This window comes from Pygocentrus nattereri, chromosome 15 (assembly GCF_015220715.1).
Source record: "Pygocentrus nattereri isolate fPygNat1 chromosome 15, fPygNat1.pri, whole genome shotgun sequence".
Taxonomy (NCBI): domain Eukaryota; kingdom Metazoa; phylum Chordata; class Actinopteri; order Characiformes; family Serrasalmidae; genus Pygocentrus; species Pygocentrus nattereri.
In genome coordinates this window covers 33,502,118-33,517,698 of record NC_051225.1, presented here as the reverse complement: position 1 = coordinate 33,517,698, position 15,581 = coordinate 33,502,118, and the positions used below count along the sequence as shown (strand labels likewise).

Here is a 15,581-nt window from a genome sequence, read left to right as displayed (position 1 = left end):
AAATAAAATCACGAAATGATATTTCATTTATTCTTTAAATATGGTCTAGGGCTCAGTTTTAAAGATTCCTTCATTTATTTACCTCCACAGGACAGTCGAGATGGTGTTGCCGCTCGATGACCCCAACAGTCTGGAGGAGGATATGGGAGTAATAATCATTGATATCTGTCTGTCAGTCAGAGATGGGGACAGCAAAAAACATGTAAGCAACCAAAACAGTCAAAGCTGCTCAACATGTGTAGGTTTTAAAGACTGTTTCAACCAGAAATTGGTATCTCACTTATGTAATCTCACCATCACTTCACTTACACAATAACAGCTCTCCAGAGCTCTTCTAGTTGTCAGTCATTAGTGGTGTTAGGATTTTTCTGTGATTTAGAATAGATATAAATGACAATCTTGATTTAAAATATGAAGTTGTATCTGTGCTGCTGGATTTGTTATCTTGATTGTGAAGGTGATATAGTGACGACTGGCATCTTCTATTTGCATGCTAATGTTATCTGGTCACTTGTAATTTATTAGCAATTTTGTGAAATCTTGCTTTAAGTAGAATACTTAAGTGTTTGTCTCAAATGAACAGGTTGTAATGATTTTTTTGGTATTCCCGTTGTGATGGGAGTGGGTTCCAACCTAGTGAGGACTCTGGCATCTCAGTTGCATGATTCTAATTTGCTCCCTACTAGCAGTCAGTTACCATCATTGTATTTTTGTGTAGTTTATTTCTTTAATTAGAGTATTTTTTTAATGATGTTCTTCAATTGATCAGTTAATTTGTACCTGTTTTTGTTCATTGTCTTCGTTGTGAAGAAGTGGGCTCAGAAGGGAAAACGAAGTCTTCAGGTAAGATTTGTTTTAGAACATGATATAAAAGTTGCATACATTCAAATCTGATTTTAAAATTAGCATATGCAAATTTAATGATGTTCATCAGTTCCTTTGGCCTAAATTCGGAATCAAACCTGAGCATATTAGTTTAAAAACCTGAAAAAAAAATGCTTGTTTTGTGGTTAACGATCCAAAATTATTAGCTTTATCATCTATAATAGCAATAACAAGAATAATAATCATAGCAATTTACAGTAATACTAATAATTTGTGACCCTGGTAATTCACTACTTAAGTGGTACTGTAGTTAAGTGGTAAGTGGCAATGTACTTAATTTACGTGCACATTGATATAAACAAATGCTTCAACTATCCCATGTTCCATTTAAAGTTTTTACACCGGTCAGAAAATTAGTAAATACAAACACAGCTAGTGCAGAAGCATCTCATACACTGCAATAATACAGTGTTTAAATATGTTATTATAGGAAAATAATCTCACTACACAATGACGTAATTCTACCTTCTTAAAAAAAATAAAATAAGATGCTTTGTATCACGTTTGATTTTGTTCGGTAAGGGGGAGCAGTGCCCGCGCTTCTCATCATCAAAACTCCACCTACAAGCACAGCCATTCACTGAATGCTGTCATTTTCTTTGGCGTCCTAATGAAGCATCAGCATGAATTAGGCTGTGCTTGATCTAAATGATATGTAAAATAGATGCTGGTAGGCATTTCGTCTTTTACGCTGAAATCTCCACTCGTTTCCACATTGTACAAATTAGAAACAGAGAAGTTCGGATGTTGTTAAAGGCAACCTAATCCTGGTCCTGGAAATCTACCACCCTGAAAAATTCCAAACATACCTGACTCTTGTCATTCAGATGCCCCTGCAGGCCTTCATTGCCTGGATTAGATTGAGCTGGGAGGTAAACTCTGCAGGATGGTAGACCTCAAGGACCAGCATTGTGCTCATCTGTTCTAATTATTAGAGTCCTATTAGAGGTTAGTGGAGTGTAGTAACACACTGTCATCTATGCAAGCTGACTAGGGTTTATTCAGGCGAGCACAATACGCTGGGCAAAACGTTTTTACGCTGCATTCGCCTACATTTGTAACAGGATTACAATTATAAGCCACTTTGAATAAGAGCATCTGCCAAATACCATTAGTGTATATATGCATACAAATAGGAATTTTTGCTTTTTGAACAGGGACAATGCATTGTGTGTGTGTGTGTGTGAGTGAGAATAAATGTATCTCCTGTTCCAATCAGCTACAGATGCTGAAGCTACATGAACTTTAACATTCTGTTGCAGTCAAACACGTCACCGCAGACCAAGCGTCTCTCTGAGTCTTTGAAGAAGAGCCAGCTGTGGACTGGGGTTCTGACCATCACGTTGATAGAGGGCCAAAATCTCCCTGAAGATGGACAAGGAGATGTATTTGTGCGCTTCAGACTAGGGGACCAGAAATATAGGAGCAAGGTAGTAAATAAAGAGTGTGGGAGGTCATTACGGCTGCTCTTCCTTGATGTTGTCTAACCCTTTTCTCACGTCTGATAAACTCATCCAGACTGAGAATCAGGGCCTAATTCAGGGTAAAAGTTGTGTAGTGTAACCTCAGCTGCCGTCTGGCAGTTGTACTGAATGCTGTTGTGTATGCTGTAACAGTTGTAAAGAAACTTTTTCAGAAATTCACGTTTTGTGGATTTTTTAAGCTACTAGTTTTTGTGGTGATTATAATGGTCATTATGTTATTAGATAGTAGCAGGTTTATCGATTTGCACAATTCATTATTTGGTTTGATACGATACGATGGCGTCTTCATTTGAAGCATTTTTCTGCGCTATGGTAGTATGATAATGTTTAAATTTTCAATTTATTAGCACATCAAACTTGAGGTGGGTGATATAGCAAAATATCAACATATTTAGTATTGTCACAATACATGTTTTTGACATACAGACACAATGCACTAGTAGTGTCCCATTTAACTCTAGGAAATGTTTTTTATTCAACATTTCTTATACTGTACTGCACTACAAACACACACACATTTTCTAAGCCGCATCTCCCTCAGGGTGGCGGGGGGTTGCTGGAGCCTATCCCAGTGGTCATTGGGTGGAAGGCGCACTGCAAACAATGAAACAGAATTATGTTCTCTTTTTAATGAAACATGCACTTAGTCAGTGTTCTGTAAGTACATATGATGTCCATGAAGTGCTCAGAAAAGCATATTGTGCATCACAATAATAAAATCTATCACAATAACAGTAAATACTGTCATATTGCCCACCTTTACATCCAGCATTCTAAAAATCGAATATTTTGTAATAATGCATGTCCCACAAACTAGTATATTAGCCCCGAGTTAATACATGGTTACGAGGAGGTGCTTCTCCTCCCTGCTCACAATTTTGAGGGAAAGAGGAAGCTGAATTTAAGAGGCTTGATGGTCTGCCCTCAATATGGCTTTGCGTGTTTCATTTTTATCATACTTAAGGCAGTGTAATTAGTATCAGGGCTCACATCCTGCATTTCACTCATTATAGAAACCTGATGTCCACTTATACCGTTTGTACAGTTTTATGTGCCAACTTCAGTCCTTTTACATTTTTTACGTTTCCCAACCTCTCTTTATCTTAATCTCTTTATCTATCTATTTAGAATTAAACAGGCTGTTTTTGTTATTGTGCCTTTAAGACTCATATTTAAATGACCTGTAATTTGCCTTATTATTCATAGAGTCTGGGCTCATTGTAAGTTTTATGTGAATGGGCAGAGCTAAATTGATGTAGGCTAAGTAGGCAAATATATGTAAATGTATTGTTTTTTTTTTTTTTTTTGTGTCACATCACAAAAACACTGAATTCAAAACAGGCTGCTTCGTTTGTATACAGGGACTCTATGAACAGGGGCTGAAAAATTAGTTTTTTCATATTGGCTCTTCAAATGGAAAATGTATTTTCTACAGTCTGCTGAATGTATTGTTTGATGCCTGTGTATATTTAATTTAGAAGCTTGTACTGAAGAATACGATACGATATCTATTGTTACACTTCTCAGATAGATTGATAGAAACACTATATGGCCAAAGGAAGTGAATACTCCTAATCATTTGGTTCACGTGTTTCAGCCACACCTACTGCTAAATACGTATGTAAATTCAGCACAAAGCAGTGCAATTTCCATAGACAAATACGGGCAGTAGAATGGGTCATACTGAAGAGCTTAGTGACTTGAAATGTGGCACTGTTATAGAATGCCACCTTTGCCATGAGTCAGTTTGCAAAATTTCTGCTCCAGTCAACTGTAAATGGTATTGTTTTGAAATGGAAGTGTTTAGGAACAACAGCCCACCCACAAAGTGGTAGACAACACAAACCCACAGTTGGGCTGCTGAGTGCTGAATCACGGTGCCTGTTGAAATCAGCTGTCTTCTGTTGCATCACTCACATCAGAGGTACAAACTGCTTCTGGAAACAACATCTACATAAGAACTGTGTGTCAGGAGCTTCACATAAAGGGTTTCCATGGCTGAGCAGCTGTACAATACCAAGTGTGGACTGAACTGGTGTACGCCACCACTGGACTCTGGAGCAGTGGAAATGTGTTCTCCGAATTGATAAATCACACTTCACTGTCTGGCAGTCTGATTGATGAGTCTGGATTTGGTGGATGCCAGTTTGGCAAAGGCCCTTTTGTGCTCCAGCTTGGAGGAAGTCCAATGGCCTACACAGAGCCCTGAGCTCAACCCCACTGAACACCTTTAATTTGAATTGCAAGCCAGGCCTTCTCATCCAGCATCAGTGCCTGACTTCACAAATGTTCTTTTGACTAGATGGGCACAAATTCCCACAGACTCTCTAGTATCATGTAGAAAGCCATCCCAGAGGAGTGGAGTCTGTTATAGCCACAAAAGAGGCAACTCCATGTTAATGCCCATGGTTTTGGAATGGGAAATCTAACAAGTTTATGTAGGTGTGATGGTCAGGTGTCCAGATACTTTTGGCCCTATTATACATCCTTTTATCGCAGTACATTTTGTATGTCAGCAGTAAATCTTTAGTTTATAAATGTAGTATAATTCACATTATTGTTTCATTGTGTCTGAGCAGTAGAATGACCCAACTTCAAAGCAGCAAATGTGATTTGGTAGCTGAAGTCTTTAGGCGCATATGGATTTTGGAGCCAGTTGTATTGGATTAAGTATGAAACTAAACTCTCCATGTCACCCATAATAACTACTGTGATTCCTCTTCACAGAGTCAGTGCAAAAGGCCTAACCCTCAGTGGAGGGAGAGGTTCGACTTGAACCAGTTCGTCGATGGGCCAAACTTTTTGGAGCTTGGGGTTTGGGCCAAAGAAGGACGAAAGTATGAAGAATGTTATGGACTGTGAGTTTTGAGAATGAATGATGTCTTTCTCATTTTAACGCATTTCTAAAGCCTAATGAAAAGTCGATAGGATTTTCTGTCTCTTTATGACCCAGACCAGTCTCACATGGAAAAAAATGGCTGTGTGGTATGTGCAGGTGTGAGGTTGACCTGTCCACGTTGTTGATGAACAAGCCTCAGCTGTTCACGTGTGCTCTGGAGCCAGGCCGAGGCAGGGTGGTATTCCTGATCACTCTGACCACCTGCACAGGAGTGTCCATCACTGACCTGTGTGCTCCACCGCTAGAGGAACCACATGAAAGAGACAACATGTTGAGCAAATACGTATGTTTCCCGTCACCAATTTCTTCTCTTTAGCGATAGGAATGGGTGAGAAATCAAATTTACACAATTTTGCCCCTTAATCAAAATGTAGTCAATTAGCTAAGATGTGTATGATGTTTGACGTTTGCTTCTTTAGTCCAGCACTAGAGCTACAGGCTAATAGAGCTTGAATCAAGGAGGCTGCAAGGACTTGCCCCTTTTGTATTAAAAATGCTTTAATTCCCTAAAATGCCACTATGTAGAACTTTGGTTGCAACTGCAATTTGTAACATGGCTTTAAACAACTGCCCCCCAGTCTGATTGCACAGTTTATAATTAGACTTTTTTTTATTTTTTGCCAGCTGCTATCAGTTTATAGCAAATAACAGTGCTAGAGGATCTGTCTGTCTTCTAAAGACTCAGTAAATTTTGTTTAAATTTCACTTTCCTGGCTAGGTACCTGCTATTATCTAGTTTGTTTATGCAGCAAATATAATGACATTTCCATGTTCCTATACACATTTTGATTTATGTACATGAAATAACAATTACAAGTTTTCACTGTTGTATTAAAGAAGAGCCTCCCCCCACACACCGTTAAGTACACCACAGGAGCTGCAGGGCAAAACCACAAAAGTTTTAATGAATTTTTATCTTTAATATACACTCACCTGCCACTTTATTAGGTTCAATTGCTTTTTGGCACAAATAGCTGACCAGCCAATCACACGGCCGCAACTCAGTGCATTTAGGCATATAGAGGTGGTCAAGAAAACTTGCTGAAGTGCAGACCGAGCATCAGAATGGGGAAGAAAGGTGATTTAAGTGACTTTGAACTTTGCATGGATGTTGGTACCAGACAGGCTGGTCTGTGTATTTCAGAAACTGCTGAAGAAGCTGCTTTTGGGATTTTCACACACTACCGTCTCTAGGGTTTACAGAGAACGGTCCGAACAAGAGAAATATCCAGTGAGCGGCAGTTGTGTGGACGAAAATGCCTTGTTGATGTAAGAGGTCAGAGGAGAATGGGCAGACTGGTTCCAGATGATAGAAAGGCAACAGTAACTCAAATAACCAACCAAGATCTCTGAGGAACGTTTCCAACACCTTGTTGAAAGTATGCTACGAAGAATAAAGGCAGTTCTGAAGGCCAAAGGGGGTCCAACCTTTTACTAGCAAGGTGTACCTAATAAAGTGGCTGGTGAGTGTAATTTAGAATGCTATAAAACCGACTTGAGTCACGTGTCCAGCACAGCTGGTTTGGACTGAAACATGAAGCTTGTTTTTATTCTTAAAGGGCCGGTGCGACTGCAGGTTATTATTCCACACCTGATTCCACTTGTTTATTCAATTGGTTTTTGCAGAAAAGATTGGATTTCTTTGCATTAATATTGTTGTTTTTAGGGGTAGTTTTGAGAACGAGTATTCAGGTACTCGTTCAGAAATACGGACAAGTGTTTAAAGCCTGTGATACACTGTTTTGTTAAGTAATGCTGTTAAGTCCAGTGTCACAAAGCAAATATTGAAGTTTATTTTAGGCTGTTGATTTGGTTTGAGGCAAGTGTTTTTACAATATACAAACATGTCTTGGCTGACTGACTACATCTGGTGTAAGAAGAAAATTACATTTGAATGTACATTTGATTTTTCACTGAGTCATTCCTTTAAGTTCTTCACAAGCATTCCATAGCTGCATAAATGGTCCTCACCTAATATTCTTCTTAAATGTCTGACTCCTTAGGGTTTCAGGAACTCTTTCAAGAACATCAAGGATGTTGGTTTCCTTCAGGTCAAAGTAATCAAAGCCTGCGACCTCATGGCTGCTGACTTGAATGGTATGTATAAAACTGACTTCATACACACAAGTGAACAAGTGGATGTCAAATGTAACATCAGCAACAACGAATGGTCTCAATTTGTAGGAAAGAGTGATCCATTCTGTGTGCTCGAGTTGGGCAATGACAGGATGCAGACTCACGTGCTCTATAAAACGCTCAACCCCGAGTGGAACAAAGTCTTTACCTTGTGAGTTGCACCATTATTTTACCATGTAAACTTCTATCAGCTGCAGAATGTTGGCATGAGTGGCTTCTTATGTGGTGTTGAAATGTCACATTTGTTTTTGTTTGTAGCCCAGTCAAAGACATTCATGATATCCTGGAAGTGACCGTCTTTGACGAGGATGGAGACAAACCCCCAGACTTCCTGGGGAAAGTGGCCATTCCTGTACTCTCTGTATGTAACACAAATCCATTGTAGTTTACTCAGAAGATGATATCATGTCGTAGCTCATTTATGTGCTGGGGAAAAAGAAAGAAAAAGAAAGTAGGGGATGTAAAACGAGCATTCAATCTTAAGAAGTTGCACGAAAATGCTCTTTTGTAAAAGAACCACTTTTGCTGTCCTAACGAACCTTTCACGGCCCTGTTACTTCACATGGCTAAAAAGAATTCTTTTTGGCACCTTTATTTTCAGATGCACCTCATGGCTTTTGACTGATTGACTTGCTGACTCACCTTGACCTAATTCAGATGACAATGATGACATCAAACTGACATCTACTATTTTACATAGGCCCAATTCCATTTCTTATTTTTTTATTTTTGAGCGTCTCCTTGCTCTCTAGATCTGAGTTACAAGGGATAGTAGTTGAAATCTTCCCCTACAAATTGGGACAACGCTCGAATAATAAAAAAAAAAAACAGGCTACTAGCGGTGCTCTGTAAGTGACAGCAGAGGAGGGTAAAGTTCAGAAACCTCACTGCTGGGCTTTAGTTACAATTAAGACATCATATGCCTTCAAAGAGGGGGAGTGTGATAATTATTCATTACTGCCCACCCCTAATTCTTTGGTAATATGAAGATGAATTCAGTAATCCGCCAGCTTCTTGTTTGAATTTTTCCATTACACCTTAAATTGAGCAGCAGTTACATTCTGCAGCTTCAGGCGTCAGAACTGCTGGACTGTTTAAGGTGGAACGGGAAATTTGGCTAGTTAGCTACCAGGACCATTTGCATACCATTAGCAATTTTTTATGCTTTTTATGAAGAAATGGACTATAATACATTTAAACAATGTTGTTTAAATGGACATAAAACATTTAAACAACATTAAAATAAGATAATACAATTGTGGGTTTCTTTGGTTGTTTGTCCAGCCATCTTACCAGTTTTTCTTTTTTTCTTATAACACTCTGGAAAACCTCTCTTTGGAGGGCCATGTAGCCTGTAGTAGTATGACACTCTATTCCACCCTAACTCTAGATGTGAACACACAAAACTAAGGTCTAAGGGCAAGGGGTGAAATTCTATTCACAAACACATTGTCTTCTGCTAAAATAATACGGCAGTCATGGTCATCAGGGTCACTGTGAAGTAACTTCCAAACGCCATTTATTCCCAGTAAACACAAAACAGGAATCAAACCACAGAATAGTTATTTTGGGTGTTTTGCTGGCAGCTGTGGTTGTCAGGCTGAAGGCTCCACCATCTTTGTAAGCTACAAGAATTAGTTTGTTATTAATGTGATTGGTTGCTTAACAACTCTTTAGAATGACCTCATTTTTATTTTTTAATGTCATTTTATGTTTTTCATATATATGATTTAGTGTACTCATACTACCTTACTTAGACCATTCTTTAGTGATCCTGTCGATGTGTGTGTTGTCCTGTTCCCGCCTGCATTGAGCTGGTTATCCACCCACTCTCGCACGTAAAACTGAAATTTAGTCCTATATGTAAACCCTGTGTATTAAAATCCTAAGACTGGAAAATGAAGCTTGCATTTTACTTTCCTCTGTTTCTAACAGATACACAATGGTCAGATTATTTCTTGCCCATTGAGGAAGGACCACTTGGAGAGTTTATCCAAAGGAACCATATTACTGGAGCTTGAAGTAATTTTCAATCCTGTAAGTGTAATTTGTTCCAAGTCTTTTTAACATTGGTCACCATCATTGCATCTGAGGTAATTTACTCATATGACTGACTGAATTATCTCTTTATTTAAATCATATCCCTAATTAGATCAAAGCAAGCATCAGGACCTTCAATCCAAGGGAGAGAAAGTTCCTTGAAGACAATCCAAAATTTTCCAAAAAGGTGTGACAGTAAATACTAAATAAAATTGAGCAGTAGAACGTTCCACTGTATACTTTTGGTGTCTCAAGCTTGCTTATCTTTGTTAGGTGCTGGCAAGGAACGTTGTTCGTGTGAGGAACATCTACAGAGCGTTGAGTCAAGTCCTGCAGTACATTAAGAGCTGCTTCCAATGGGAGAGTGTTCAGAGGAGCGTCACTGCATTCATGGTGAGCTCAAATGGCTCCTTTATGGAGTGCCATCATGATCCATTCATAGAGAAAGGTCAACACGAGGAACTGCACATGTGCGTTTTAGTTGTCTGCTTACTTAAGTAGTTATATTTCTTTATTGTGTTTGCTTTTGATTTGTTCAGTACTGTGTAAAAGTCAGAGACCACCCTTCATTTATTCAATTTCCTGTAAAAACACTCATTAAGTTTACATTATTCAGTTTTTCCTAAGCCAAGCCCTCAACATCAGATTTCAGATTTTCAGATTTCTTTGAAGCGCATGAAAGTGAGTCTGCTGAAAAGAATAGAAGTTATAATAAAGGCAAAGTTTAATACTGAAAAAAAATACATTTAGATGTTGAGGCTTCTGGGTCATTTACTGCTTTTTTTTGCCTGACACTAACAAAATGACACTACAGATCACAAGGATTAATACAAATAAAGGACGCAGTGAAAGAATAAACACTATGAACAGTTGTTATAAATATATTTGATATGTGATAACAGTATACATCTCACTTACGAATTATTCACAGGAATTATAAAGCAGCAGTGACTGAATTGACATGTTCACATGATACAGGAAGCCGGGAGGTTTCAGTGTTTGTTCCTCGAGTGCGCTGTTGGGTATTTAAGTTTTATGGCCAATACTGAATTTAAGGGGCTAGAAGTTAAGATACCCAGTTATCTGGCCAAATAATTGTATATTTCTGTTTCATATTTTAGAATATACTCTAGTAGTTTCCGTTAAACAGTGCTTTACTGACAAATACAACTTGCAGCTCTCAATTGTCACAGGCCCGTTTTACACGTATTAGCCCTGCATGACACAAGTGATGCGTCAGCATGATCTGCTCCAGCTTGCAAGGCGTTGGGCATTCATACATACAGCGTTTGCACTGCATAGCAGTCAGAGTGGTGCATGTAGTGACAGCTGAATACAGTGTCCTAAATATATTTATTAACATATTCCATTACAGTACAAACAAACAGTAACGTATTCAGAATACATTTAGGATACAGTGGTGGTGATAGGAACCAGATGTCCAAAAGTAATTACACCAATTAACCTTACAATAATGATTATAAAGTAGCTGCCTTTATGATAGTGTTATAATATGTTCATGGTGGAGGGGTACATGCAGGGTGTTGTAGGGCAAAAAAGTCCCTGTTTTCTCTGATTCACCATGATTTACCTCTACTTTGCAAAGCAATTTATACCAGTATTTTACACTATTTTTATTTTTACATTGTAAAAAGATTGTTCACTGGTCATTTTAGGTATTAAGTTCAATAGATATCTCCACCACTGTTAAAAATATATATATGTTTTTGCACCACTGAATTACAAGGACATTTTGAAAATTTGGTGGAATTATCCTTTAAAGGGATAGTGCATTTAGTGCGTCCTGTGGACTCAGAAATAGCCTTTACTTTGTTGAAATTTTGACTCTTTGTGATGTAAACATTTCAGCTTTAAATACCAAGAGCAGTGCTTTGTGTCCCAGTCAGTGGTGAAACTTTCAAAAAACGGTAACTTGCGTTAAAAAAAAGAAGAAGTGTTTCAGAGAGGCTTGCACACATGCATACACACAGTAAACAAATGATCTACTACATCTGCTGTCCCAGACAGAATTCACAAACAACAAAACCTGATAAACCATTATAACAGCTTCCAGGGCATATATACACTGCTCAAAAAAATAAAGGGAACACTTAAACAACACAATATAACTCCAAGTAACTTCTGTGAAATCAATCTGTCCACTTATGAAGCAACACTGGCTGACAATCAATTTCACTGCTGTTGTGCAAATGGAATAGACAACAGGTGGAAATTACTGGCAATTAGCAAGACACACTCAATAAAGGAGTGGTTCTGCAGGCGGGGACCACAGACCACTTCTCAGTATCTTTCTGCTTTCTGGCTGATGTTTTGGTCACTTTTGAATGTTGGTGGTGCTTTCACACTCGTGGTAGCATGAGACGGACTCTACAACCCACACAAGTGGCTCAGGTAGTGCAGCTCATCCAGGATGGCACATCAATGCGAGCTGTGGCAAGAAGGTTTGCTGTGTCTGTCAGCGTAGTGTCCAGAGGCTGGAGGCACTACCAGGAGACAGGCCAGTACACCAGGAGACATGGAGGAGGCCGTAGGAGGGCAACAACCCAGCAGCAGGACCGCTACGTCCGCCTTTGTGCAAGGAGGAACAGGAGGAGCACTGCCAGAGCCCTGCAAAATGACCTCCAGCAGGCCACAAATGTGCATGTGTCTGCACAAACAGTTAGAAACCGACTCCATGAGGATGGTATGAGGGCCTGACGTCCACAGATGAGGGTTGTGCTCACAGCCCAACACCGTGCACGACACTTGGCATTTGCCAGAGAACACCAGGATTGGCAAATTCGCCACTGGCGCCCTGTGCTCTTCACAGATGAAAGCAGGTTCACATTGAGCATATGTGACAGACGTGACAGAGCCTGGAGACGCCGTGGAGAGCGATCTGCTGCCTGCAACATCCTTCAGCATGACTGGTTTGGCAGTGGGTCAGTAATGGTGTGGGGTGGCATTTCTTTCGAGGGGCGCACAGCCCTCCATGTGCTCGCCAGAGGTAGCCTGACTGCCATTAGGTAACGAGATGAGATCCTCAGACCCAGGGCCAGATTAACACTTCCTGAGGCCCGGGGCTAATTACCAGGATGAGGCCCTTCATATGATGTTCTGACGCATGACCTCACACAAACCCACTGACACATCAGCGTACACAGTACCAATCTATGACAGACTACCGTTTAAAGTGAACTGGTATTATGATTTCAATTCAATTCACTTCAATTCAATTCATTTCAATTCAAGGGTAGCTTTAATATCATTACTGAATCGTTACTGAATAGTTTGCAAAAAAAACAAAACACATTTCCAGTAGATGGGGAGTAAGACAACCATTCTCTTGCCACCTTCTCTCCATTTCTGAGCGAGCGACTGAACAATGTTTTGCTCAGACATCGCTTCTGATTTTTATAGCTCCTTTCAGAAGCCGAAAAATCGGCATCTTTATGTTGACATTGTGTGGGTGCTTCAATTCCCTTTCCGACCCAATAGCTTCGCATCTCCTCATTAACTTCTCCCCAGCATGCAATATCTGTTGATATATCTATTTTCGCCCCTGCCTCAGAATCAACAGGCTCATCTGCTACATTACCCACTGGTTCTTCTCCATCACTTGTTTCCTCAGAGATTGTAGCACTATTGCTAGCAGACTGGCTAGTTGGGCTGGTTAGTTGGCTAGCGGTGGTTGGCTGCTGTCCATCACTGACAGTTGCCTCTTTGCTGGTGGTAGCTGCTACAGCAGGCTGACTACTCCACATGTTGGTTAATTTGGGTGTTTTCTGTAATAATTCTGTCGCTCTTTCCTTTTTTATTGATTGTAATTTTCGTTTTTTTGCTCCGCTCTCGTGTTTCCTTTGGCCCGACATTTTCGCTTGTTTCGTTTTTTTTTTTTTCTATTAATTTTTGTCATTTGACATTCAGCGACCGGAGGCCCCCCTAGTGGCGAGGCCCGGGACTGCAGCCCTTTCAGCCCATTCTTTTAATCCGGCCCTGCTCAGACCGCTTGTGAGATCATATGATGCGGTTGGCCCTGGGTTCCTCCTAATGCAGGACAGCGCTAGACCTCATGTGGCTGGAGTGTGTCAGCAGTTCCTGCAAGATGAAGGCATTGAAGCTATGGACTGGCCCGCCCGTTCCCCAGACTTGAATCCGATTGAGTACATCTGGGACATCATGTCTTGCTCCATCCACCAACGCCACATTGCACCACAGTCTGTCCAGGAGTTGGCGGATGCTTAAGTCCAGGTCTGGGAGGAGATCCCTCAGGAGACCATCCGCCACCTCATCAGGAGCATGCCTAGGCATTGTAGGGAGGTCATACAGGCACATGGAGGCCACACACAACACTGAGCCTCATTTTGACTTGTTTTAAGGACATTACATCAAAGTTGGATCAGCCTGTCGTGTGTTTTTCCACTTTAATTTTGTGTGTGACTCCAAATCCAGGCCTCCATTGGTTAATAAATTTGATTTCCATTGATGATTTTTGTGTGATTTTGTTGTCAGCACATTCAACTCTGTACAGAGCAAAGTATTCAATGAGAATATTTCATTCATTCAGATCTAGGATGTGTTATTTGAGTGTTCCCTTTATTTTTTTGAGCAGTGTGTAGAAATATTAGTGTGTGTAGAAATGTTAACTTAAATCCAAAAAAAACCAGGAGGTTTTATGGAGGCCTACAGACACACAGCAAACTACCACACCTACTGCCCCGGAATTCACAAACAATAAGATCTGGGCAAAGGCAGCTTCAGGGCACATGCATACATACATACGTACATACATATGTACACATATATACAACCAAACTTAATATATAGCTACAAAACCTCATCTTCACAGGAGCAGCGAGAGCAACAGCTACCGCACTGAGCTGAGGAAGAGCTACGAGCTGCCACTGACTTTTTGTGGTTGTTAACCACTGTATCTATTTGTTGCAGCAAGTTTACGCTGCCGAAATTTATTTTAGCATCTTTTATAGCCACCCTCGATTTCGGTGGATTCAACTAGTCATCATTCTTCATCTAGGAAATTCTCACTGTTGCTCTGGAGGAGGAAACGACAGTCACTTTACATCTTTGTGGATGGTTAACTCTTCCTGGAGCTTCTGTCTATGACTGCATATCTTCATATTTGAATACATGTCTTGGTGTTTCAAGGTATGTATTCAGGTATTTCAGTATTGAACTGTATGTGTTGATATGAGATGAAGAAAATGACGGCAGGCAGCATCCCTCACTTTCGCCTTCTCGTTACTTTTGTCCGCCGACACATTGTTTATGTGAAGAGTTCAAAAAGAACTGCAATACAAACTTTTCTTTTTCAGTCCTTCTGTCTCACTCAGCACACTCAGAGGTAAACAGGCCACTTTTGGGGGGCTACCTGGGTGCAGCAGGCTACATCATGGAAGTGGCTGTTCTCAAAAATAAAGCTTATTACGACCTCAATGGGAATAAATATGTGAATTTATTGGGCCGTGGTGGAGCAACCTGAACCATTCTTGTGTGATTCATTACAGGAGGCAGAGTATTTGTATTGTGTAGGTGAATCATGAAACAAGAAGTTATATTTATACACTCACTCTCCCTTTTATCCGCTGCACTTACTATATAGGTGCACTTTGTAGTTCTACAATTACAGACTGTAGTTCATCTGCTACTCTGCATACTTTGTTAGGCCTCTTTTACCCTGTTCTTGAAAGGTCAGGACACCTATAAGACCAGGTATTATTTGGGTCATTCTCAGCACTGCAGTAACACTGACGTGGAGGTGATGTGTTTGTGTGTGTTGTGCTGGTGTGAGTGGTTTCCTCCTCCAGACCAAAAGTGAGAATTTCCTAGATGAAGAATGATGACTAGTTGAATCCACCGAAGTCGAGAGCGGCTATAAAAGATGCTAGAATAAATTTTGTCTGAGTAAACTTGCTGCAACAAATAGATACAGTGGTTAACAACCACAAAAAGTCAGTGGCAGCTCGTAGCTCTTCCTCGGCTGGCTGCTGTTGCTCCCCTGTGTCAGATGAAGTTTTGTAGTTGTATATTAATCGTGAATATGTTTGGTTGTGTATATGAATGTATGTATGTATGCATGTATTTATGTATGTGCCCTGAAGCTGTCTTTGCCCAGATTT

The 15,581-nt window shown here is 40.1% G+C and overlaps 1 protein-coding gene across 3 annotated transcripts in view; it reads left to right on the top strand.

Annotated features, from left to right (window-relative positions):
• mctp2b (multiple C2 domains, transmembrane 2b) overlaps positions 1-15,581 on the top strand; it is a 52,460-nt gene that overhangs the window by 31,022 nt on the left and 5,857 nt on the right. Inside the window, exons 7-17 of one of the 3 annotated variants that reach the window (XM_017699508.2) lie at positions 91-202; positions 814-843; positions 2,148-2,315; positions 5,097-5,227; positions 5,323-5,551; positions 7,272-7,365; positions 7,453-7,555; positions 7,663-7,765; positions 9,340-9,441; positions 9,557-9,631; positions 9,718-9,837. In XM_017699508.2, coding sequence (XP_017554997.1) covers positions 91-202; positions 814-843; positions 2,148-2,315; positions 5,097-5,227; positions 5,323-5,551; positions 7,272-7,365; positions 7,453-7,555; positions 7,663-7,765; positions 9,340-9,441; positions 9,557-9,631; positions 9,718-9,837 — 1,267 coding nt within the window. Of the gene's footprint in view, positions 1-90; positions 203-810; positions 844-2,147; positions 2,316-5,096; positions 5,228-5,322; positions 5,552-7,271; positions 7,366-7,452; positions 7,556-7,662; positions 7,766-9,339; positions 9,442-9,556; positions 9,632-9,717; positions 9,838-15,581 lie in introns of all 3 variants that reach the window. The other 2 variants (XM_017699509.2, XM_017699507.2) reach the window with 2 other exon arrangements.